The following is a 22,879-nucleotide window of genomic DNA, read 5'->3' as shown; positions in this document are numbered from 1 at the left end:
CCCCCCGTTGCGCCTTATGATTTCGGAAGGTATCGTACAGCTGTATCTATCTTTTATAAATGTGACATGTGATCAAACAAAATACTCTTCGAAGATACGACATATGCAATACTACACTATAGGTATTCAGGATTAATATGAGATTGGCAGAAACCCTGTGTGTTAGGGCCACTATATCGTCACAATGACTGTAAATGTGAGGAGAAATATAAAATGAGAGTGATATATAAAATTTTGGTATTTGAACTGGTATCATTGGGATTACGCAAATCTGGCAACCCTGGTTGGTTGTGACTTGTCTTTTACAGAGCCATTGTGATCTTATAGCAGACAAGAAACTCAATGTTTTGCAAATACACAATCATTTTCACTGAATATTCTTGAAACGGCTTGTGTAACGGAGGCAAGCTAGTGTAGAGCTGTGCAGTATGTAAACCTCACTTCCCGACCTCAAGGACTCTCTAGCGACAGACGCTAGAGACTGCGGTCTTTAGCCTCCTCGCTAGAGCGCCCGACTTCCATGCCGAACCGACCCGGTTCGAAGGCCGAGTGCAGGTGTGGTTCGTTCCGGTTACATTGGTGCCGTGACCCAGAATGGGAGTGAGGTTTAGGGGGGTGAATGTAACGGAGGCAAGCTAGTGTAGAGCTGTGCAGTATGTAAACCTCACTTCCCGACCTCAAGGACTCTCTAGCGACAGACGCTAGAGACTGCGGTCTTTAGCCTCCTCGCTAGAGCGCCCGACTTCCATGCCGCCATTCCATTTATTCAGTTTTTAGCCTTGAAAGCTCGTCAACATTCAAAGGGTGAGTAAATAAAGACAGAATTTAAATTTTTGGAAAAAAAATGATTTAAAGAAAATCTATAATTTATCTCAAATGCGATGCCTATAAATGGAGCAGCATCACGTCTTGATATAACAGACAGAATAACAGAAGAGAATAATTGATTTTGTGTTTTCAACTGTTATGAATCCTCTAAAATACAGACGGGTTCGGTATTCTCATAAAATTATGATTCTGTGGCTTCAAATTATGTCGTTCACATTTAAAATAAAGCAAAGTATGTAAATATATGTTATCTGACGCATGCGCACAAAACATGCGCTAGCTGTGTCTTTAGTGTTTTTGGAAATGTGTTGACACACAAACATACAAAAGACTTTTGCGCGAGGATGCATTTCACAAACAGGGGATGAATAGTAGTGTTTATTCAAACGAGCACCATTCTGAATAAAACAAATTCATCATGTCCATGTGTCGAAGAGGCATAAAACTCTACCCTCATGCAAAGTTCACTGTAAAATGTACAGGTTTCTTTATTGCAGGTAAAATCAAATTCTTTTAAACGTTTACGTATTTTATTCTGAGTGTATAATCTTATTAGGTGTTATTGCACCCTTCCCTCTGATAACATTTTATTATGTAACAATTAATATCTCGTTTCCGCGTGTGCAGTGATCGTTTGGTTATGGTTGGCTTTCTTGTCGCGTCAAAAGCATCCGTAAACATCATTTACATACGATAGGTCCATACGAGTCACCATACACGTCAATGTCGCTCAACGTTCCGCCGTCCATTAGAAAATCAAAACGTTTTAAAAATCGTATTCATAAAAAACAACACCAGCGAGGAAGTCGAACTAAAAATGCGAGTGTGTTACCTCATGAGAGAGTCTCGCCGAGTCGGGAATACATCGCGTTATGATGTCATCGTTTTACATGTTTCGCTCCATTGTGCATGTCTGTTTTAAAAGCCGGAGCGAGACATATCCATGTAAAATCGGAAACGTCCGTTACTCCCTGAAATGTTCGGCAATCTCTGTCATCTCTGTCTTTGCGGGAAAGACGCTTGACACATTTGCGACACATTTGCGTCTCTGATCTCGTGCCATATCCAGTCTCATACAGTCGTGACCCGCATCACCACCTCGCGATTGGTGGGGGTTCCGAGCCTCGGGTCACTGGGTCTCAGCTGGCTCAGGATGTGGAGGATGGTGTAGCCGCAGTGGTGGTTGAGGATAGTTCTAAACCTGCGCACGCGCTGACCTCCCCTGCTGCCGCTGGCCAGCCCGTGCGGGTTACTGCGGGAGCCACGGTTTCCCGCCTTACTGCTCGAACTCAGCGGGTCTCCTAAATCCTTTGACTTTTCATAGTTCAATACTTTCCATTGCTGATTGACAGCTTGCCATCGCTTGAAGATTCTATACACTGACGAACCCTCATGAATTATAAGACCTGTGAGGAGATATTGATATAGAAGACATTAATACATTAATATTGTAAAAACTTGTCTAGTTACTGGTAACATCTACATTTTTTTACCATATGGTTCAGCTGAGGTTTCATACATTTATCATTTGTCTCTAGTCAATTCTTAATAAAGGCTGTAGCAGCATCAAAATCATGTTTAACACACTTGACGTTGAAACTACAGTATTTTGTGGGGAGCTAGCACAAATCTCAATGTCCTTTTTACAAAAGATTACTTCGTTTTCTGTAATCCATTCAGTCTGAAACCCGCTATATAGAAACATCTGAGCATTTGCTTTGATTTATCCACCATATTCTGCTTCTCACCTATGCAGACAATGTCCATGAAGCCGTACATGCCGTAGCAGATCTGGAAGAGTAGGTCCTGCCGTTGCCATTTGGCAGATGGGCTGAGAGAAGACCAGACCAGCCACGAGATGCTGGCAATGAGGAAGAGTGAGCCCAGGATAATGGCGGCGATCTGCACCTTCTCAATGACCGTCAGGGAAATAGCCTGCCACTGAAACACATGGCGAGAGAAGAACCATTCTCAGCCTCTGCTGTGCTGCTACGGGACTATATATAAAGATGCTAGCCAATGCTAAGCCCTGACCCAGATGTTTCACAGCTTGAGGAACCGGCTAATGGTTTACCTGCAGTGGATTCTTGGTGCTGATGGCCAGAACTTGGTACTTGAAGTAGCAGAGCTCGCAGCTCCAAGAACCTCTCTCGCTGATCCAGCGAATCAGACAGGGCTGGTGAGTACAGCGGACAGAACCATCGCAGCGGCACGGACTCAAGAGCTCCCCCTGCACACAGGGCAGAACAGAATGCAATGAACATCAATACTGACTCTGTTTACTTCGATAATGCTAATACATGTCTGTGTGTCTATTATGTGCACGATTCATTAATTACCATGGTAATGAGTCTGGCTATTTCTGAAGCAAGTTTATTTTCTCATGTTGTATCCAATGCTGTGTATGGGGGGAAAATGATATTTACAAATCATATCATAGCTTGATTGATTAATAAAGAATTGTGGCATTACTGAATATTCAGAAATAACAATTCGGTCATCTCATGTCGTTCAAAATATCATCTTTTGTGTTTTGCAGGGGGAAAAAGTCCTTCAAGTTTGAAATGACATGAGGGTGAATAAATAATGAAAAAAAAACATTTTGGGGTGAACTTTCCCTTAAATGAGATCAAATGTATATCATGTAATGCACTGAAAGTCACTTTAGATAAAAGCATATGCCAAATGAATAGCAAGTTTCTCAGTTCTACTTGTGTTCTGTTTATTTTTTCCACAGGTGCCTAACAAACAAGGATATCGATTCCATGAGCTAAGAATGTAGGCCTCAAATGAACAACCAGTAGGATTACAACACATCTATGCATTACATTTCTGTGTCATCTGTTGACTTCCAAAGCCAGTATTACAAACGAGTCCCTGGGTAAGTGCACATCTTCTATTTCAGTTAATATCTGACACACACATCAATAACCCTTCACGGCTGGAAGCCGCCCAGCCCCTCAGATAGTGTTGTGGTCAACTATTGAACTTGATTTACGTAAATGAGGTATTAGTCATGAAGCATCCATCGGTACAAATGATAAATCGAACGAGGGTACCGCGCGCACGCTGCTGCTGACGTGAGCTTTAGACTCCAGACTTACGAGCGCGTGTAAGTGCCCTCGAGGATTTGAAGAGTATGCAGTTAAAAGACACGTGAGTTATCCTCACCTCAACATTTCCAGATGCTCGATCGACGCATACTTCTGATGCACCTGCGGATGGAGGCATGCTCTGAACACTCATAGTGTGAACTGTGCAAGAAAATGCCATTTTACGACTTTTACTGGATTCGTAAAAATGAAATTGTGGAGATATTTTGTAGATGATTTTTAACCGCCGTTGTTCGGTAACCGACATTCTTCAAAATATCTTCTCTTGTATTTTGCAGAAGAATGCAAGTCATACAGGTTTGAGGGTGCGTAAATGATGACAGTATTTTAATCTTTTTAACAGTTTATTAACTATTTTCTAAGTAAAATTTGTGATCACGCTACGGGGGATGCACAAGTGAATTCCAATAACCCACCGCGGGCTCGAAATAGAACGGAAAATGTACACCAACAAATAAACAATAAAAAAACAAAAGACAGCCTTATTTCTTTCACAGTGCCATCCAGCAATACACTAGCCCTGCGGTGAGCGTGCTGGGTGTATTTTGATGAAAAGCATGCATCAGCTACAGATCTAATGCCAGCATTTAGCGAGCTGTCAAGAGAACATTCAATACATACTAGGTGAATAGCAAGTGAAGTATAAAGAACACGGATAAAGAACCGGGGAGCCGAGATGCACGACCATAAGATTGATGTAATCTTTAGAGAAAGCCTACAAACAAAGGAAAGCGTGAATGGGTTCAGACGTACTGAAGGAAAGAGAAGAAAAGAGAGTAAAACAGCAAGAACTCAATCTGTGGTCATTAATTGTATCGATTGGTTAACTGTGGTACAAAGTGTTGAGTGTCTTAATGCAAGGGGAATTTTGAGATGTGACTTGAATGAGAACCGCATAACTTCCTCCAGCGTCATAATCATTATTGATTCCCAGAAGTAATACAGATTTGTGTGTGCTCATCTCAATTTCTTCATCTCGGTTTGTCAATTTGGTGTCTGAATCGATAATGAAATCAAATGCAGATTTTAGTCTGTCAAATATATACAGTGGGTTACAAAGATCTGAAACCACACAGAAAATCTGAGATTTTAAAATGTGAGTAAAATAAAGACAATAAGGTAAAATTGTGACAATACATAATGTCTATTTGATACTGTAGATGAGGAAAAGTTATGTTTTTATGAACACTGTTATTTATGAAATGTAACCAAATGTGTTACATTTTTCTGCAATACTTGATTCTGATTGGTCAGTCTCTCATCTTGATTGTATTACTCTTCTCATATCTGGTTTGAATTTGTTATAGAAATATTTCAAATCAATATTTGTCCAATCATTTACTCATGCAGGATACTGTACGTCCATTTGCTCTTTCGTTATAAACCCCAACAGGCTGATTTGTACCCTTGATGTAAACTTTCACACTTTTACTTTAAAAAAAGGTCAGATTTGATTCTTTCCATCGCTAGAATATACAACTGGTGGAGTCCAGGTCGGCTCTAGTACATGCTGTCATTATAGCAAAAGAGGGACATACTGTACCAAATACTGAAGTTGATGTAAATTTGACTCAAATTGTTCTCTATAGTTCATAATACACGGCTGTGATCAATGTTGAGTTGCCATAAGTGGACAGAGATGAGTCACTGTGCTTTATAGTACAGCCTGTCCTCTTCTTGTTGTGTTATACAGGATTTAAGGTCAGATTTCATTTCACAAAAACGACATGTTATCAGCAGAACATCCTTAGATCTGAAATTATCGGTCAAGTCAAAGTAATCACTGACAAAAGCTTTGTTTGTGAATAAAGAGATGTTAGAATTTGCGCAAATCATGCTTCCTGCATTAAAATTAAATGTGTGTACTTAATAGAACTGTGAACTGTTTAGAGTTAAGATTCTCTATTAAAGGCAACTGCATCAAAACAAATCAGATCTGATAGATCAGACGAGGACTGATGTTTCATCTCTTGAGTCCCATAGTTATTCTTCACTGATGGTTTGGCTCCAAAGTAAAAAAAAGGTTTTTTTGTGCATTTTTTATTTAAAACACAATTTGAAAGGCACATTATACAGCATTACCAAAACGTTAAGTTGAAAACTGGACACATTTCAGAGTTTTTGATGTCCTCTTTTTGCTTTAATGACATCTTGAACTCGCATATGAACTCAACAAGTTCATTCAAAACCTGGTGATTTGTTTTATTCTGTTCCTTTTGCTTAAATGGTTTATTGTGTTGCGTTAACAACAGAAAGGTCATGGGTTCGAGCCCCTGGGAACACACATACTAAAATGTATAGATTGAATGCACTGTAGAGCACTTTGAATAAAAACATCTGCCAAATGCTTAAGTGCAAATAATTTTTCATCATGATTTGAGATTTCCCAAAAGGTATATTGTGTGCTCTAACATAAACAAAGATTTAAAAATGAAAAACATTACACATTTGCTTGCATTTTATTTCAAGGCTAAAATAAAATAATCCACATTTCTAAGACCTCACTGTTACTGGCCCTAAAATCAACAACAAAATGAATTATGTATGACTTATACAGTCAGATTTTTAAATGCTTGACTTTCTTTCAGCAGCGCATTTAACGTACCTGACAAGCAGGTTTACACCGAACCGCATCTCGCATTGAAAAAGACACTGAGGCTGACATTATCAGGTGGACGTCCATATGGGTTGTGTTACATCACCAACACATTTCCAAATTAGCTGATGTCTGCGGCTAACTTGAAGCAGGACTGGATTACAGGCTCTGCACATCTGTCGTCGCACAGCTTGGCTGCTGACCAAACATCCATCCCGCGTTCGGCCCATAAATAATAAACACAAACATGTGCTGTTGCATCCGCGAGCCTCTGATTACACACACTCGTGCGCTTTCTGTAATAATGCCTTGCAATTCATCAGATGACATGTCAACCAAGTCACCCATCGGACAATAGAGACTAACATCCGAACCCCACTTTAGTCATCTTACATTCTGTTGACGTATGCTACATTGAATGATGAATCTCTTAAAGGGACAGTTCTCCCGAAAATTGAAATTGAAAGAATTAAGAGAACGACAGCTGGAGTCTCCATTCACTTTCATTGATTAGTCTCCACATTTACAGTATCTCTGCTATATTTGATGTGCCTGAGCCCTGTTTGTGACACATAACTTAAGTATTTCAGACCATGTGAATGTTGTTCATGCTCTGTGTACATAACTATCTTTGTATGGTAATTAAACACACGTCAACTAATGCAATGCAACAACCAAACTAAACAAAGCATCACTGAGTCCTCTGAGTCATGAAAAGCGATAGAGAGGTTAATCGGGTGTACGTATTGAGCATCTGCATCGACAGACTCCAACCTGTAAACCCATCAACAGAGAAATGTATTATTAGCACACGTGTTGCCCTATACGTGATCAATGTCTTTGTTCTGTGTTGGCAGTACAGTGAGATGAACAAACCCTCCATGCAAACACATTTCTGGTTATTTATGACAAATTTGGTGGTTTATTTATGTCACAGTGGTCTATTTACTTGTTTAAAAAAACTTACATTTACTTAATATTGAATAATTTTGCGCTTTATTGTTTTTTTGCTATTTTTATATTTCATTGCATTGCTGTAATAATGCTGAAGGTTATTTACATACTAAGCAATACGAGTGCACAACAATTGTTGATATTAGTATTGTTCTGAAATAAAATACATTGTTTATGTTAGTGGTATGGTGAGATTAACAAACCCGACTACAAATACTTCCCAAAGGAATCTCTGATCAGTTATGGCTGCTTTATATATCACAATGCATTTACATTTGGAAAATTTTAGGCTACTCGATATTTAATTTTTTTGTGGCTACATTACTTTCCCTTCTTTATGATTCGTGAGAAAACACACTTACACGAATACTAAGTAATACAATTGTTGCCATAAGTATTTTTTTGTAATCAAATATAGTGCTCATGTAAGTGTGTATTTACATAAATCCTGAGTAAGCACAAAGAACAAGATGACTTAATGTGATTATATGCACCAGCCTGTAATTCATTTGAATCTTGTGTGCAGCAGGGCAATATAATGTGCCATTTAAATTTGCATTTGAGATATAATATTATGTTTTCAAAAGAGAGAGAGAGGTCGAATGCTCACACGTATCGGATAAAAAACAAGTCGGCTACCTGCTCAGGCCCTTGGAAGCAGATCCGACACTGGGGGGTTCTCATTCCGCTGGCGGTGCTGCTGGCGAGGCTGACCGCGTCGAGGCCCGCTTGCAGTTTCGGGTCTTTCTCCTCAAACGCCAGGCTCCTGGGCCTCGGGTCGCTCCCGTAGTATTCCTCCTCGTCATCGCGGCTGGAGCAGTCGACGAAGGGCGGCCATCCGCAGCCGCCCATCCCGAGCCCCCTCATAGTGTTGGATGGTCTGTTCGGGTCTGCGACAGTGTCGGGCCGTCTAGAACCGGATCGCATGAAAACCAGCACCTTCAGTTCGTTAAAAAACATGCGTATCCGGTTCTTAAACATGTTCGACTACATGTGTGTGTTGTGTGGCTTATGTGAAATTGCAAAATTGTTTACCAGAAATTATTATTGTTATATGTTTTTTCTATGTTGTTTTGTTGTTGTTGTCAGCCGTCGCTCCTCTTAGGCCTGTTACTTCTACGTATTTTACGAGAAACCCAGTTGCTACCCTGACGACTCAGAGGAAAGTGTCCAAAGCAAAGGTAATTGGTTAAAATCTCTGGACACCGTTTTGGCTTGTTATTTACGGTCTGATGGTATGTATGTGCCAGTCAGGGCCGACCGAACGCCCAAATAACACGACTGATAATAATATGTGCTGTTACAATCATCATACGGCGCGAGGATGATAATAGCCTTATAAGACTATGGTTTTACAAGATAGGGCACCAATGCATTGTCCCAGGTCTAAAGAAAGAGATTGAACACTCCACAGCTAGGAAACACGGATGAGAGAGGAGGAGGAGGATGCAAAATAGCACTTCACAAAAACACCACCATCAGCATCACTGCGATACAGAGTCACAGAACGGGATCCTTCAGCATAATAACATCATAATCCAATAGAGTTGGAAGTTTATTGTTCATTGGAGTCATCACCGTTACTTGATGGTCATTTCCTCGTGCATTTTCTCATCGACATGTTCCGACACCGCCTCCCATCCCAAATACAGCGTTCAGAAGAATCCATTAGCGCGGCGGTTTAAAAACAAAATAGCAATACTGGCCGAAATGCAGAGGGAAATGCCAGCATCTTTCTCCATTTGAACTTCACTATCACCATCCCCCTCCCGGACCGAGATGGTTCCTTGCCACGTTCAAAGAAAGATGGAGCTTCCAGAAAGGGAAAACGATAGCTCCCATGCGCAGATTTCGTTATTTTCCTTATTCGCAGGGCGTGCACATCAGATAGTCAATCGGAGCTGCTGATGCTGTGGATCGTAATGCGATTGAGATGCTGATGCTGCTCCCCTCTGATTCATCCTCGAAATGGACGTTCTGCCGTGCGCATCAACACACGGCCCTTGTTTCCAAGGCGCGCTCTCGCCCAATCAAAATGATTCATTTACAAACGTCTCGGTGCCATGCGCGCTCCTGTGCGCTTCTCCTATGGGAGATTCCATGAATGCCTGTTTGGCGCGTTTTGACGGGCGACGCTGTCCGAGGTGCTGATCTCTTGCCGTGACGTTCTTGCGTGTCAATGAGACGCGCTATATATAAATGAGCGCGCGCGGTGTGTTCACATTTTACCCAATGGGTTAAAAACACCCCAGCATCTTTTTTAGTGTAGTTATTTATACAGGTAAATCTGTCAGGATTGAAAGAACTAAACAAAGTTAGTTTGTTCAAACGAATGTGACAACTTCATGTGACAAATCATTTTCTGTAGCCAGCATTTGAAAATTCAACTAGTACCATTAAACATTACAAACTCATGAATCTATTACCAATATATGTCCAAGAGCCATTTAATAATAAACAAGACAATAATCACGTATAATCTAAATATCAAATAACAATTTGTAGAACAAATATATGTAGGCTACTTTTTCTTTTGAAGACTGCTATTGATTTCTATTGATTAGCAACTAAAATATACTGTCCGAATTTTTCTCATTATATTTCAGGTAGAGTAATGAGTTTGTGATTTCTATATTTAAAAACTGTACATTTTCATTTTATCTATAGATATACTGTATACAATGACTTGAGCTCGGGTCGCTGTATGGGTCAGTTTCATCAGTCAGCACTCTCATGTCATTTATTGACTTGAGTTTTCTGTCAATTTTTCCCGTAACAAGGCAGCTCTAAAAATTGATTTTTTTCACACCAAGCCTTTGTATTTCATGGTGTGTTTTAAACAGCTAGGGCATGGAAGTAGTTTTACTGTTGCTCCACAACATTTCTCAAAAAGATGTTTGTTACATTTAAGTATATGTTATGAGAGTTGATGAACGACAACTTTGGTTACTCTGCTAGGACACCTGTGTAATCTTCGCCCAGTGAAAATCACTTGGGAACAGCTGGTTATTCACAAACACGGCTAGAACTGTGTTCTTAAAAAAGTGAGTCTTGTGGAAATTACTATGTTTGCATGTGGATGTATTTGAGCGCATTAGATGTGATCAGTATTTTATTATCTAATGCAATGGACTTGAAGCCAAATACTTAGGGGCACTGTTTATAAATACAAGACTACATAACCTGAATCAATCCACTATTTTCATAATAGACAGTGAAGTCTAATTGGCACTGAAATCTCAGTTTTCTGTCAACAAATCAGGAAACATAAACCCTATTGTTGATTTACGGTGCATGGCTTTGCAATGACTTGTTTCTGTTTTTGACATCAACAATTGAACTGTTGCAAAGTGCATGGACTCCTGTTCCATGAAAAAATCTGTTCTAATAATTTGTTCTCAGTGGTGAACACTGAAGAGCCATATCAAAATAAATTATTAATGTAGGGTCATTGGTTTTCAGTTTTCATGATTGTAATAAAGAAATCTCTTGGCACCAACAAAAATATTCATAATATTACTCTTTTTTTTAAACACTTTATAGGGTTAAGCATAGTGAGTCTTAGTATCTCAGAAATTTGGCAGGGGTGGGGTTTGGCTTGTTGGACCAAGTGTCCTGTCCAGTCGATTAGCTGATAGTGACTCGTGTCTAGCACAGAGAGGACAGGTACATACTTGATACTTGTTTCTCACAGTCAGCCATCCCGGTATGTCTATATTTGTGCTAACTTGCACTTTAAGTCCGTTCCATAATTTATGTTGCTATCGACTTGTTTGTTTCCCTGCTCTGATAGGAGAGATTACTCTTTCTGTTTGTCCGGCTAGATCTGCACTAGGAATCGCAGTCCTCATCCACAAATAATATATTCATCAGAGCAGGCAACACCTTAGCTAAGGTATCCCTGAGAGATGACGTGCTATCAATGTTCCATGACACATCAATGCACCAGATCTTTGCGGCATATGTTGCATTCCCACATTTAAGGCCCGCTCTAATTTTCTCAAAATTTTGCTGGACCTTAACAGGTGGTCTGCCCTGTTTTGGCATATGGATGTACTTCATATGAAGTGAGAACTGGCAAGAGGGCCGGCTCTGAGCACATGCGTGATCATCGAATTAGGGGTTTATATTGTTGAGCGTGCCTAGACTGAAACTGGACCAAACAGAGCACATTTTCTCACACTGGTGTGCTTAAATCGTCTGACAGTGCAGAAAACTTACCACACAATGCCAGACTTATAATTTAGTATATATTGTAGCTACTCAATTACTGGTCAATTTTACATCTAATTTACAACACTTTGCTAAATTGCTAAAAACTCTCACACAAAACAAACCCACAATGTCCTTCCATTTTAAATGCTGATGTGTTTATCCATAAAGTGCTTTCAGCTGTGAACTATTCAATCCAATTGTTGTGGCAACTTGTAGCAATTATTGTGGTAAGACCCATTACTGTAAATGTGCTGACAACCTACAAATGATAAGGTCAAACAATTAAGCCAACTTAAACACGTTATGTCATTTGCACTTTTGTAAAAGAGGTTTCATTTTTTTTTTCAGGCCACCAAAACATCAGTTCTAGTTTTGTTTTAATTATATATGCACAGAATACATTCAGAAACAGGATGTTTAACATTAAACAGGACTTTACTATCATTAAACACTAACAGTATCAATTTCGGTAAGCCATTGCGGAAAACAGGATTTGAAGGGACAGTTCACCCCAAAAAGTTTGGTATCATTTATTCACCAGGAGTTGTTCCAGATCTGTAAACATTTCTTTGTTTTAATGAATACAGAAAAATATAGTCAGTAGTGCCCCAGAACTGTTTGCTGTCCAACATTCTTTAAAACATATTCTTTTGTGTTCAATAGAATGAGTTTATCAAGCAATTTTCCTACTATATTAGTCAATGGCCAAGGATTTTTTTGGTTCCAAACGTTCTTCCAAATATCTTTCTCTGTGTTCATCAGAAAAAATATATGCATACAGATTGTGAACAATTTTCAGATGAGTAAATGAAGACAGAATTTTTATTTTTAGGTGAACTGTTCTCTTAAAATACAGTGTTTTTAGAACAAATGTGTTGTTTCAGTGGGTACCACATGGCGGCAGTGTGTTTGAGGAACTCGCTTGCCGAAAACAGAGACAAACCACCTCTGAATTATTGACTGATGACAAAGTGCTGGATAAGCTTGCACATAAATATCCATTAGTAAACGTACAGTATCAAGCTGTAATACTATTTGAAGTGTTCTGCACTTGTTACCTTAAGGGCATGATGTATGTTATGTATTCTGATAAGCAGAAACATAACAGACAGTGTACTGTTTCTCACCAGGAGAACACAATGCAAGACAACATCTGTTTACAGTAGAATTTTTAGACACAGCATGAATCATTTTACACACCCAACCTACACAAGTTGCATAATCTATATATAAAGCACACAGAGTTCACCATAGATACAAAGCGAGTTGAGAGAAAAAAAATGTTGTCTGTTTTCCGGCAGTAGTTTTTTATAAACCGCATCAATTTTATTAATGAAAGGCGTTTATTTTCTGTGATGGACAGACTTTCACCTGTAGCTATTAGAAAATACTCATATACAGATATTGATCCAAGAGTTTTTAATTGGAAAAGTCACTTTCAAAAATACAAGGCAAACCCAGGGAAAATGGCGCTTACAACTCACCGAGTTCATCAGTGCCTTCATACAACGGCAATAAATAATTACTGTATAAGAGCACAGACATTGATTTCATTTCTGACGCATAACACAATCCATCAGTAAAAGAACAAGTGAGAGTAAAGCTAAACACATCTGGACTGAGACATGTTTCCATTTTCTCAAGTATGTGGGTCGGAAAATAGCAATTAAGACTTTGTGTTTAATAGCCAATTTGTTAATGTATTACTATGAGTAAGCACGGAAAAACATATTGGTGAGGGAATAATGAGAAAACACATGGAACTGCACACATGAGGTTTTGTAAATGATCTACAACAACGTATATTGTAGAAAAAAACTTAAACTTAACACACTTAAATGCCAACTTAACACTATTCAAAACAAAATGAAAAAAATATCAGACAATAAGAGATTTTGCAAAACACAAAATAACAGATTACATAAGTATTTAACTGAGACGGCTGCGATTCTAAGAAGGATTTTTGTACATCAATAAAGCGTTTGCTTCAAGCAACAGCCTTAGCATAAAAATGTTTGCGAATAAACTAAGTGCATGAACGTCTGTATTTCCATCAGGCAAATGAGCAAACGCACTGAACAAAAATGGCACACTGAGATTATTTCAACAAATATTCACAAAACAGTGCATAAGATGATAAAACACTATATCAGTGAGTAATACTAAGCTTCAAACGATAAGTCAGGAATTTAAAAAGTCCAGTGAGGGTTGTAAGACCCGGGCTGTGGTTTATATAAGGATGGAAAAAAGGTAAATCTGTGAACGTTGACCCTGTCGGGGTAAAGACTATGTACAGTAGGAGGGCGGCAGTCCATCGGCAGGGGAAAATCCTCATATTCACATGGCTCAGTTACACAAGTTCTTAAATATTTGAGTTTCTAGATTTAATCGCTAAACTAAAACTGCAATGGCTGGACCGGTCATTTCCTCATAAAGGATCGACAAAACACAGGAATTTAACAGTTTCGCACATGTTCTAGGCAGACATGGAAGCTTTTTCTGTGAAATACGTGACAATATTCATCTCGACTACTTCATATCACCATAGACGCCAGCTTCGAAAACTACTGTTTTACTAAATGCCTACGTAAGTTTGCGTGTTTTTTTAAATTCTGATTACACTGAATCTACAGGGAACGCTTCAGAACTACACCCTTCCTATTTTAAAGTGATCTGACCATATCACAAGAACAGCACATGCAAACACAGATGGCTTTACATTGCAGATTCTCAGTGCATACACAGAACAGGAAGAGCTTCTCAAGTCAAGGATGGGGGAGTGCTAAAAAATGATCATCCTATCATACATGATATCTTATTCCCGCTGCTTTAAATTAGCCCTCTATGGACTTTTGTGAAATGGGTCAGATCTGTCATTTAAATGGATGTGTCCTGTGTTCTGGAATAAATAATTGAGATTGCATATGCTGTGAGATGAGTGTTCTGAACCCAGTGTGTTAAACTATGTTGAATCTATTGAGGATTGGTGATTGTGTTCCGTGTTTAACGTCTGGATATCTCTCTGGATGCTCTCCACTCTACCTGTGCAAAAGGGAACTGGAATAGCTGAACTAAACTAGTAGTCTTGGACAGGAGGTCTGAGCAACTATAAGAATGCACTAGGGTTTGCTCTGGGGTCCTTTTGGTTCCTATAGCGCATGGCCAGCCAAACACCTAAGATCTGAGAAAAAGAAACAAAAAACAGCACATTACAATAAACAAAAACTAAAGGCCCTTGAAACATTACATAAAAAAATAACTGTTATCATAAAACTATCACTCAACCTTGACTAGTTTATTTCTTACGATAAAAGAAAAACGGTCGACGGGAATTCAAAAATATAAAGCTATGTGATCTCAAAACAACCCCCCCATGCAAAATAACTAATTAGACTACTGATATAACTTAAGTCTTTATATAATGCAAGTGTTGATGTTTCTAAACAAACATATTATTCATTTCCTTGTGTGAATCCTTAATGAGCCACATTTAAAGATGCTCTCATCCAATCACTGATTGCATCCATTTTATAATATAGTTTTATGTGGCTTTTAGCCTAAACTAACCTCTGTAAAGCTGAAAAAGAGGCCGACTCCTCCTAGGATCTTCAGAGCTTCTGAGGCATGCTGGAGACTTTTTAGACCACAAGTAATGCAAGATCGCTTTTGTTTACATGGCTGCAGGAAAAGAAAGTGGCTTCTTAGTTTTAGCGTGATGATTTAACACTTGTTCAACTCCATCATCACCCATTGCATCATCAGATAAAGGTATACAGTTAAGTGCAGACAGAGAAATGAGAAAAAAATCTTCAGTGATCTTCCTTGAGTAATCAAGTGCATTCCTTTACATTTTCTCACTATACATTTTGTTTCTCCTGGTCCCCTACACCTTTTATAGGTACATTTTGTCTATTTGTATTATCTTGAAATCAAACTCAAGACCTCTGATTGCAATTACCATACTCTGCCATTTAAGCTATAATGTCACAAACAAGTCCAATCAATCAATAAATAAAGCGAGAAATTCTAAAAACGCAAGAAATTATTCTTACAGCTGGACACATATTCATGTCGGTCACAAACTCTCCCAGATGCTTGGTGTTGTTGAACAGGCCGCAGCAGTCCAGTTTTTCCTCCAGACTGATTCTTGTATCATTACTCATTAATCCCCAGGATGAGGCCAGTAATTTTTCCTGTTTAAAAATGTGACAGAAAAAAAGTTTTCAAAAATTGTGCAACATCATCACATGTGTCCTGTGGTGTAATGCAAATGTTTTCCCCAACAAGTGGTGACATCATAGAGCAGTGGTTCTCAAACTGGGGAACGTGGGCCACCGTTTTTGTGGGATTTTATGAAATATATAAATATATTAATTTATATAAATGTATTAAAACGTTGTTAAATAAAAAAAGGTTTATTTAACATTTTAAATTTAAGCGGGCAATCAAACAGAATGCACATTTTCTGTTTTTTTGGTTGTTATGTTGCTAGGCAGCAACCGAAACATCTGTACTGTCAGTCAAGGAATACATCGCGAGCACTCCAGTTGCTGTTAACTGTCACATTAGCAGAAACTTTAAAACAGGGTGCACGCTCTGACCTTGCTCGGTTAATCCTCGACAGCCAGCACAACCAAAACACTCCTAAAAAATTGAAGTCTCCAGACCTTTCGAGCAACTTAAGCCCCGCTTCTCCATTCATTCGATTGGACAATGGACGCATGACGTCAACCGCTTTTCTGCTCAGAGTTGATTTTTTTTCAACTTCAGGTGCTCAGAATGCTACGCAAAAAAACGTGGCGCAAGGCCCCCGGAGCGCAAAAGAAACACACAAAACGCTCCCTGCTAACTGAAAACCAATCAAAAGAGGCACCTCTAACAGCAAACAACGCATTCCATCTGATTGGCCACTTAGTATTTATTTGGGGGGGGCCACAAAGCGATACGCCTTACACAAAGGGGACCTTACAAAAAAGAAGTAAAAAAAACACTGGTTTACAATATGTTAGGCCTACCTGTTGACCCTGGTTCATGGCTAGACAAGAGCAAGACACTCCAAACTGGAATAGGAACACGATGAAGAGAATGACCATGTACTGTTGATTGGTGGTCAAGGCCATTACGTTAGTTAGACAGTTTACAAATAAAACAGCTTAATTTTCTAGAGGCAGAAAAATACAACAGAATGTTAATGAGAGTATCTACTAATATAAAAACTTGTTACACAACAAAAAGTTGTAGTGGGCTTAAAGCCAATAAAACTGAAAGTTATCTGCACATGAACATTAAATTCATATTGAATTCACCATTGGAAGCTCACAACTGTTGAAAATCTGAATTTGTAAAACCATACGGCAGGCACATAAAGGATACAAAGAAGAGCATGACTTGGTGATGGTGAACGGCTCCAATGAGCCCCACAATGGCGATCAGCAGCAGAAAGAAGCCGACGGCGATCACGCCTCCGATGATGTGGATGCTGGAGACAATACCAAACCCTTTCCCCCATGCTGCTACAACAATCAGCAGCAGGCCCACAAGCTGTGGATGAAATTAGACCAAGCAGAAAGAACCACACAGAAAATAAACGTATCATTACCGTACAAACGTAATACAATAGAAAACTGTGTGAAGTAACAGCACCCATTTTACTTCCAGTGACACCTTGACGAATGAAACAGGATATTTACAAACGTACAGGAATTTATTTTATTCATTAGCAATAATAATGGGCGTGGTCTCTACATTACAGGTGGTTAGAGCTAAGAATAAAGGCGTGGTCAAATTAGACTTTGAGCATCCGGAATTTCTTTGCAGAGCCCTGCGTAACCATAGCAACCAGAAAACGTTGATAAAAACATTCTGTATTTTTTTATTTACACATAATAGATTCCGGCGTATTTGCAGTTTTTGTGTTTTGGTTTCGTTGTTTTAAAGATGCATTGTACAAACTTGGATTGTGTAATATTAACATTTGCTCCAAATGAAATGGTCAAGCCAAGGCGTGTCGAATGTCCATCTACTATTGGTCAGGTGTCATCACATGGTACGGATTCGCAGGTCAGAGTTCACCACACTTGTACTTTGGAACGCAGCGAAATGCGAAACTTTGCCACAGAAGCTTGCGTTTACGGTCTGGCACATTTATATGCGTATAATTAGAAGTCAGTGGAGCAAAAAGACTATTGTGACTTGGACATAAGAGCTTTGTGATAAGCCTAGTTTGACTTTGACATAAGAGCTTTGTGATGAGCCAAAAAATAGATTCTTTAAATTTGGAAGAGGTTTTTCTGAATAATATTACACTGAGGTTGAATCACGTTCAATTAGATGTAGAAAGTAAAGTGGGTCAACATTTCTGAGATCGTAACACTATTGGTAAATTCATACAAATAAAACTCATCCCATGAGACAACTACAGCTGGGGGAAACTTACAACAGCACATGTTGCTTAACACTCATTTCTGCCGTCTCTATAAGGTACACACTGCATCACAGGCTCAATCTAAAGCACAAGGGGTTGTCTATATAACACAAAACAAGCAAAGATCAAAGATCGCAGGTCTAGATTCCAGAGAGCTACGCGTTTATTTACATAACCTTACCGAAAAATGTGCGACTGTAATAAAGACGTCAGTAACACATGGGCATTCCGCCCATGGCTAAATGAACAATCAATGAGCACATAGCTCCTCAAATGTAAGCATGAGGGTACAATATAATGTTATAAGAGAAAGAAACACATTAAAACACATACACCACAAGGTGGTCTGATCAGAGGGTCATGACATTGACTTTCATAAATGTACTAATTATGAGTGTTTATTAACTGATGCGTTTCTCCAAAGTTACAAAGTTACCATCATGGGTAACCTAAGGTTAAGTGTGGTAAATGTCACTTCTGGGGTTTGAACTTTTACTAAGATGTTGGGTTTCTACCCTTTCGGTTACTGGCCTAGATCTCCAACCACCACCAGCCCACAAGTCATTTTCAAAACAATTTTGCTATTTACAGCTAGGCAGACTTAACAAAGTCCAAAGTCTTTTGTTTTGGGTTAGTGTGATCATGACTCCATAATGACACTGTTGTTGATCTTCAGCACTGTCATTCCACGTATGAGTCATTAGGCAATATTAGCAGTGATACGGTCTTGCTTGGTACGCAATCTATTTACTAGATTAGCAAGTAGACTCTTATAATGTCTAAAATATAATCTGAACATATTTAAAAATGTGAGGTAAACACTACTCAATTTCTGACAGATCAATAAAGGAAGCTGCCATGCCATGAATCTTCCAGACCTACATGGTAAACATTTGTGAAAGAAACACACGGGTTTATTCATAACAATGAGGTATGGTTTACAAATACATTGTGTGCCCAAAGCAAAAGAGTAAATAAATAAATAAGTAAACAAAAAGGTTACACAAACACAGGGGCGGTTACTCAACACTAAAGAAAACGAAACCTATCAATTAGTTTATTTTGTAATATCAACCATGACTTTTTTTATTATTGGATATTACTGTGGGTTTCACAATTAATGAAATACCAGAAGAGATTTTGTCCAACCAGCAAAGCTAGCAGATTCATCTAACGTCATCGTTATAAAAAATACCTTATCTACCCAGAAAGACCTTTAATGTTGATTATAAATACATACAATCGTAACAACATGTCTCAAATGTAGCAAAACCCGTTAGACAACGTAAATAAAATGTATTTATTTTAGTACTGAGGCAGGATTAGCCATGGCTAACGAGTTAGCTGTATATATTCAAATGTGCGCCTTTGACTCACCATGTAAACTACATTTAGCGAACAGAGGGCGTTTTTCGAGCACGTAAATCCTCCGCAGACCATGTTGAATCTTCAGTCATTTACCGGTGATGTTGAAATTATGTTCGAGTGGTGTTGTTTCGGCTGTTTCGTCTCTTGTGGCTGAGCAGAGCAGTATTCGACTAGCCGGTGACGTCACCGCTGACTCAGACTTCCCTCTAGTGGCCGAAATTGTTTACACACGTGCCCTGTGGAAAGTAACGCCAAGGGACACAAATTCCTAATAATAGCCATTTAAATACATCTTAAAGCTTTACGCTGTAATAGAAAAACGTACAAACGACGGCCAGACTGTACTTCATATTCAATATACAAAATAAGATTTTACAGCTCTTTAAAATGCATACATTACATAGAAATAGACGCATTAAATCGTAGCCTAATTCTTTTATTTCCTGAAAAATGTATAATTAATTGTTAATGTACATGAATCAAGATTCAAGCAATTTTATTTATTCCATTCCATTCCATTTTCTACCGCTTATCCGAACTACCTCGGGTCACGGGGAGCCTGCGCCTATCTCAGGAGTCATCGGGCATCAAGGCAGGATACACCCTGGATGGAGTGCCAACCCATCGCAGGGCACACACACTCACTCATTCACTCACGCACTCACACCCTACTGACAATTTTTCCAGAGATGCCAATCAACCTACCAAGCATGTCTTTGGACCAGGGGAGGAAACCGGAGTACCCGGAGGAAACCCCCGAGGCACGGGGAGAACATGCAAACTCCACACACACAAGTCGGAAACGGGAATCGAACCCCTCACGAACCCCTCGCCTCACAGGCGAACGTGCTAACCACTAAGCCACCGTGCCCCCCCCCCCCAATTTTATTTATAATATATTTATTTATTAATTCGTCCATTTTTCTAAACGTAAATCTCGCGATAACTACACATCTCCCGTCATGTCGCAGTCGCACTCACTGTTAACAAAGTATTTCACAGTTAGCTTTACAATCAACGTGCATTAACAAACATACTAAGTTAAGTTAAAGAAATGTGATTGAAAACAATCATTTTAAAATATATATCAATGACGATTTACTTGGGTAAAATACTCTCAACCACTCCCCGTTCAAATTACACTCTAAAAAATGCTGGGTTATTTGTTTAACCCAACAGCTGGGTTGAGCCTGTTGGGTCATTTTGTTGGGTTATTTTCTCAGTGTTGGGTCATTTTTTGAGTAACCCAAACGCTGGGTTAGCAGTCGGGTCCAATTGAGTAACAGTTGAGAGAGTAAACCCCTCCCACTCCTCGACGCATCAGACAAACTCTACCTTCGCGGGCATTTTGATTCACCTCATCTCGAAAAGTTGTTATTCGGAGAAGAAAAGGTATGTTTTACGAGTTTTTAATGTATAAAACTATTACTGTACAAAAAAAATGCAAAAGTATACAAAATTCGGCTGTTCGCATTAGGTTTGAAAGTAACGTTACAATCTAGCTTCGTTAGCTTTGTATAGCTAGTCTGTAACGTTATGCCCACGTTGTTCTTACAGCTTTTTAATCATTTAAACTTCATTTTTGGTGAACATTTCCCTTTGAAATTTCTGTCTCGTATGAGTCATTTAGTTCAGTAACGCATCTTGATATTAGTTTAAGGTCGACACGAGAGAGCGTCGTGTAAAAAGCAAACATCCAGCAATTTTTTTATTTTAAATACCGCTAATGTTCGGTGAGGGAACTTAGTTTAAGTAGTCTTTTAGACGAGAATGTAGTTGTTAAGAACACAAATACGTGATTTATATATAAACATAACGCCTCTTTGAGATTGTGTTAAGACGCTGTCGGAGGTGTGAGCTTCAGGCTGTCAGCGGTCGTGGCTCCGTGGAGAGCAGCTCTATCTCTGCCATTGCCTCGGGAGTAGCCGCTCTTATAACGTTAGTGGTTAACAATGCGATATAATTAATTTTGGGTATATGAGACGAACAATTGTTGCTCTTTTTAGACTTCTACTTATTCCCGAGTGTGTCGAATTAGTTAAGAGTTGTGTTAACGTTTATAATATTATTTTTTAAGACTGTATTTCACTTTCTGTACTATATCCCACTCTTCTTTTCCCCCCCCCCCACTGACAGGATGCAGAATAACAGCTTATATTAATGGATCATTCTATTCAAGTGTAAGTCAACTGGAACGTGGATGTTTTCATAACAGGCTTAAAGGTAAACATTATTTAGGTAAAATGTTAATGTACTTCTTTATATGTTTATTATAATCCATTGTGCTCTGGGTAGGCCAGTTTCCTTACATTCTTCCCTTGTCTCTTTTTCTCTTTATAGATGAACAAATTGATAAAGAAACCCTCCTGCTGAACATCCACTTCCAAAAGTGCACGCCACACTGTTGTCTACAACTCCCAGGAAAAGAATCCTCTTTAGTAAGACTGCTCCATGGATATGTCAGGTTAAGCAGTGCTGAAACCGAAAGAACTAACGCTCTTTAAAATGTTTTGTGAGTTTATATGCAGAGGAAAGTTACGGTGTCCCTTTTTCACATCCATAACGCTTGTTTATTTCTTTTTTTATAGAAAACTTGTGCATAGACTGATATTTTATCATATAAATGCGGTTCTATCAACAAGGGTTTAGTAAAATACTTTTTATAGTGTTTTTATGTCGCATCCATAACGCTGGAATTGCCCTAAAGCATTTTACTCGTGCCACTTTGTTAACTGTATATGAATTTTTGAAGTGTTAAGTTGTCTAACTATTTATATTTACTTGTGCCACTTTAATAACCTTGTTAAATGTATATGTTAAAATCTAAACTAATGTAATTTATTGAAGTAAATTTTCCTTAAATATGTATAAACATACATTTCATCAAAGTGTTTTATATGCCATTTTATTGTTCATTGAGCATAACATATTGCATGTTTTTATGAATTCCTTTTGTCTTGCATTCTGATCCTTAATAAAACTTTTGATTCTTACTGATGCCTCGAGTATTTCTCTGTGATTTTGTTATTATTATTTTTAAACATTTCTGGTTTGTTTTAAACCAGCAATGTAATTTTTAAGCAAAAGTTGATTTAAATAAAACAACCCAGCATGTTGGGTCAAAGATTTAACCCAACTGGCTGGGTTAAAATAACCCAACGCTGGGTTTGTCCATATTTGACCCAACGTTGGGTTACCAAAATAACCCAAATTGGGTTGTTTTAACCCAGCCTTTTTTTAGAGTGTAGAAAGGTAAGAGTTCAGCTTTTAATAAGCAATAATAAACCTTGTATTGTTAATTTAAAGTTACTCTATTTTTGTATCATTTCAATGACTGTTTATGTTTTGTATGCCTTATTGGGTGAGGTTACGCTATGTCAG

At 38.7% G+C, this 22,879-nt stretch overlaps 2 protein-coding genes and 1 long non-coding RNA gene across 3 annotated transcripts; 1 reads left to right on the top strand and 2 right to left on the bottom strand.

Moving 5' to 3' along the window:
* Nucleotides 1-882: 882 nt before the first annotated feature.
* Nucleotides 883-9,577, bottom strand: marchf9 (membrane-associated ring finger (C3HC4) 9). Its single transcript, XM_056732293.1, has 4 exons — nt 8,131-9,577; nt 2,903-3,058; nt 2,577-2,769; nt 883-2,234 (listed from the first exon to the last, which is right to left on the bottom strand). The coding sequence occupies exons 1-4, from the start codon at nt 8,470-8,472 to the stop codon at nt 1,900-1,902; spliced, it is 1,026 nt and encodes a 341-aa protein (XP_056588271.1). The 5' UTR covers nt 8,473-9,577; the 3' UTR covers nt 883-1,899.
* A 3,533-nt stretch (nt 9,578-13,110) lies between these two features.
* On the bottom strand, nt 13,111-19,702 carry tspan31 (tetraspanin 31). The gene is made up of 6 exons (XM_056733643.1): nt 19,508-19,702; nt 17,080-17,247; nt 16,722-16,802; nt 15,759-15,899; nt 15,274-15,384; nt 13,111-14,887 (listed from the first exon to the last, which is right to left on the bottom strand). Exons 1-6 carry the CDS (start codon nt 19,568-19,570, stop codon nt 14,813-14,815), a joined length of 639 nt encoding a protein of 212 aa, XP_056589621.1. The 5' UTR covers nt 19,571-19,702; the 3' UTR covers nt 13,111-14,812.
* A 774-nt stretch (nt 19,703-20,476) lies between these two features.
* Nucleotides 20,477-22,491, top strand: LOC130409648 (uncharacterized). Its single transcript, XR_008904876.1, has 3 exons — nt 20,477-20,890; nt 21,635-21,721; nt 21,839-22,491. It is a non-coding gene; the product is annotated as an uncharacterized LOC130409648 (long non-coding RNA).
* The last annotated feature ends 388 nt before the right edge of the window (nt 22,492-22,879 follow it).

Source organism: Triplophysa dalaica, chromosome 20 (genome assembly GCF_015846415.1).
Source record: "Triplophysa dalaica isolate WHDGS20190420 chromosome 20, ASM1584641v1, whole genome shotgun sequence".
Classification (NCBI taxonomy): Eukaryota; Metazoa; Chordata; class Actinopteri; order Cypriniformes; family Nemacheilidae; genus Triplophysa; species Triplophysa dalaica.
Note: the sequence above shows the minus strand (reverse complement) of the source record. Positions and strands in the feature narration are given on the sequence as shown.

What these genes read in the sequence shown, in the direction of transcription:
- tspan31 (XM_056733643.1), bottom strand. Translation starts at nt 19,570, where the DNA reads ATGGTCTGCGGAGGATTTACGTGCTCGAAAAACGCCCTCTGTTCGCTA. An exon ending in CCATGAACCAGGGTCAACAG is followed by an intron (nt 15,900 to 16,721) that starts GTAGGCCTAACA and finishes ATTTTTAAACAG; the next exon opens with GAAAAATTACTGGCCTCATC. An exon ending in TCTTTTTCAGCTTTACAGAG is followed by an intron (nt 14,888 to 15,273) that starts GTTAGTTTAGGC and finishes TCTTTTTCTCAG; the next exon opens with ATCTTAGGTGTTTGGCTGGC.
- marchf9 (XM_056732293.1), bottom strand. Translation starts at nt 8,472, where the DNA reads ATGTTTAAGAACCGGATACGCATGTTTTTTAACGAACTGAAGGTGCTG. An exon ending in GCACCAAGAATCCACTGCAG is followed by an intron (nt 2,770 to 2,902) that starts GTAAACCATTAG and finishes CATGTGTTTCAG; the next exon opens with TGGCAGGCTATTTCCCTGAC. An exon ending in CATGGACATTGTCTGCATAG is followed by an intron (nt 2,235 to 2,576) that starts GTGAGAAGCAGA and finishes ATCTCCTCACAG; the next exon opens with GTCTTATAATTCATGAGGGT.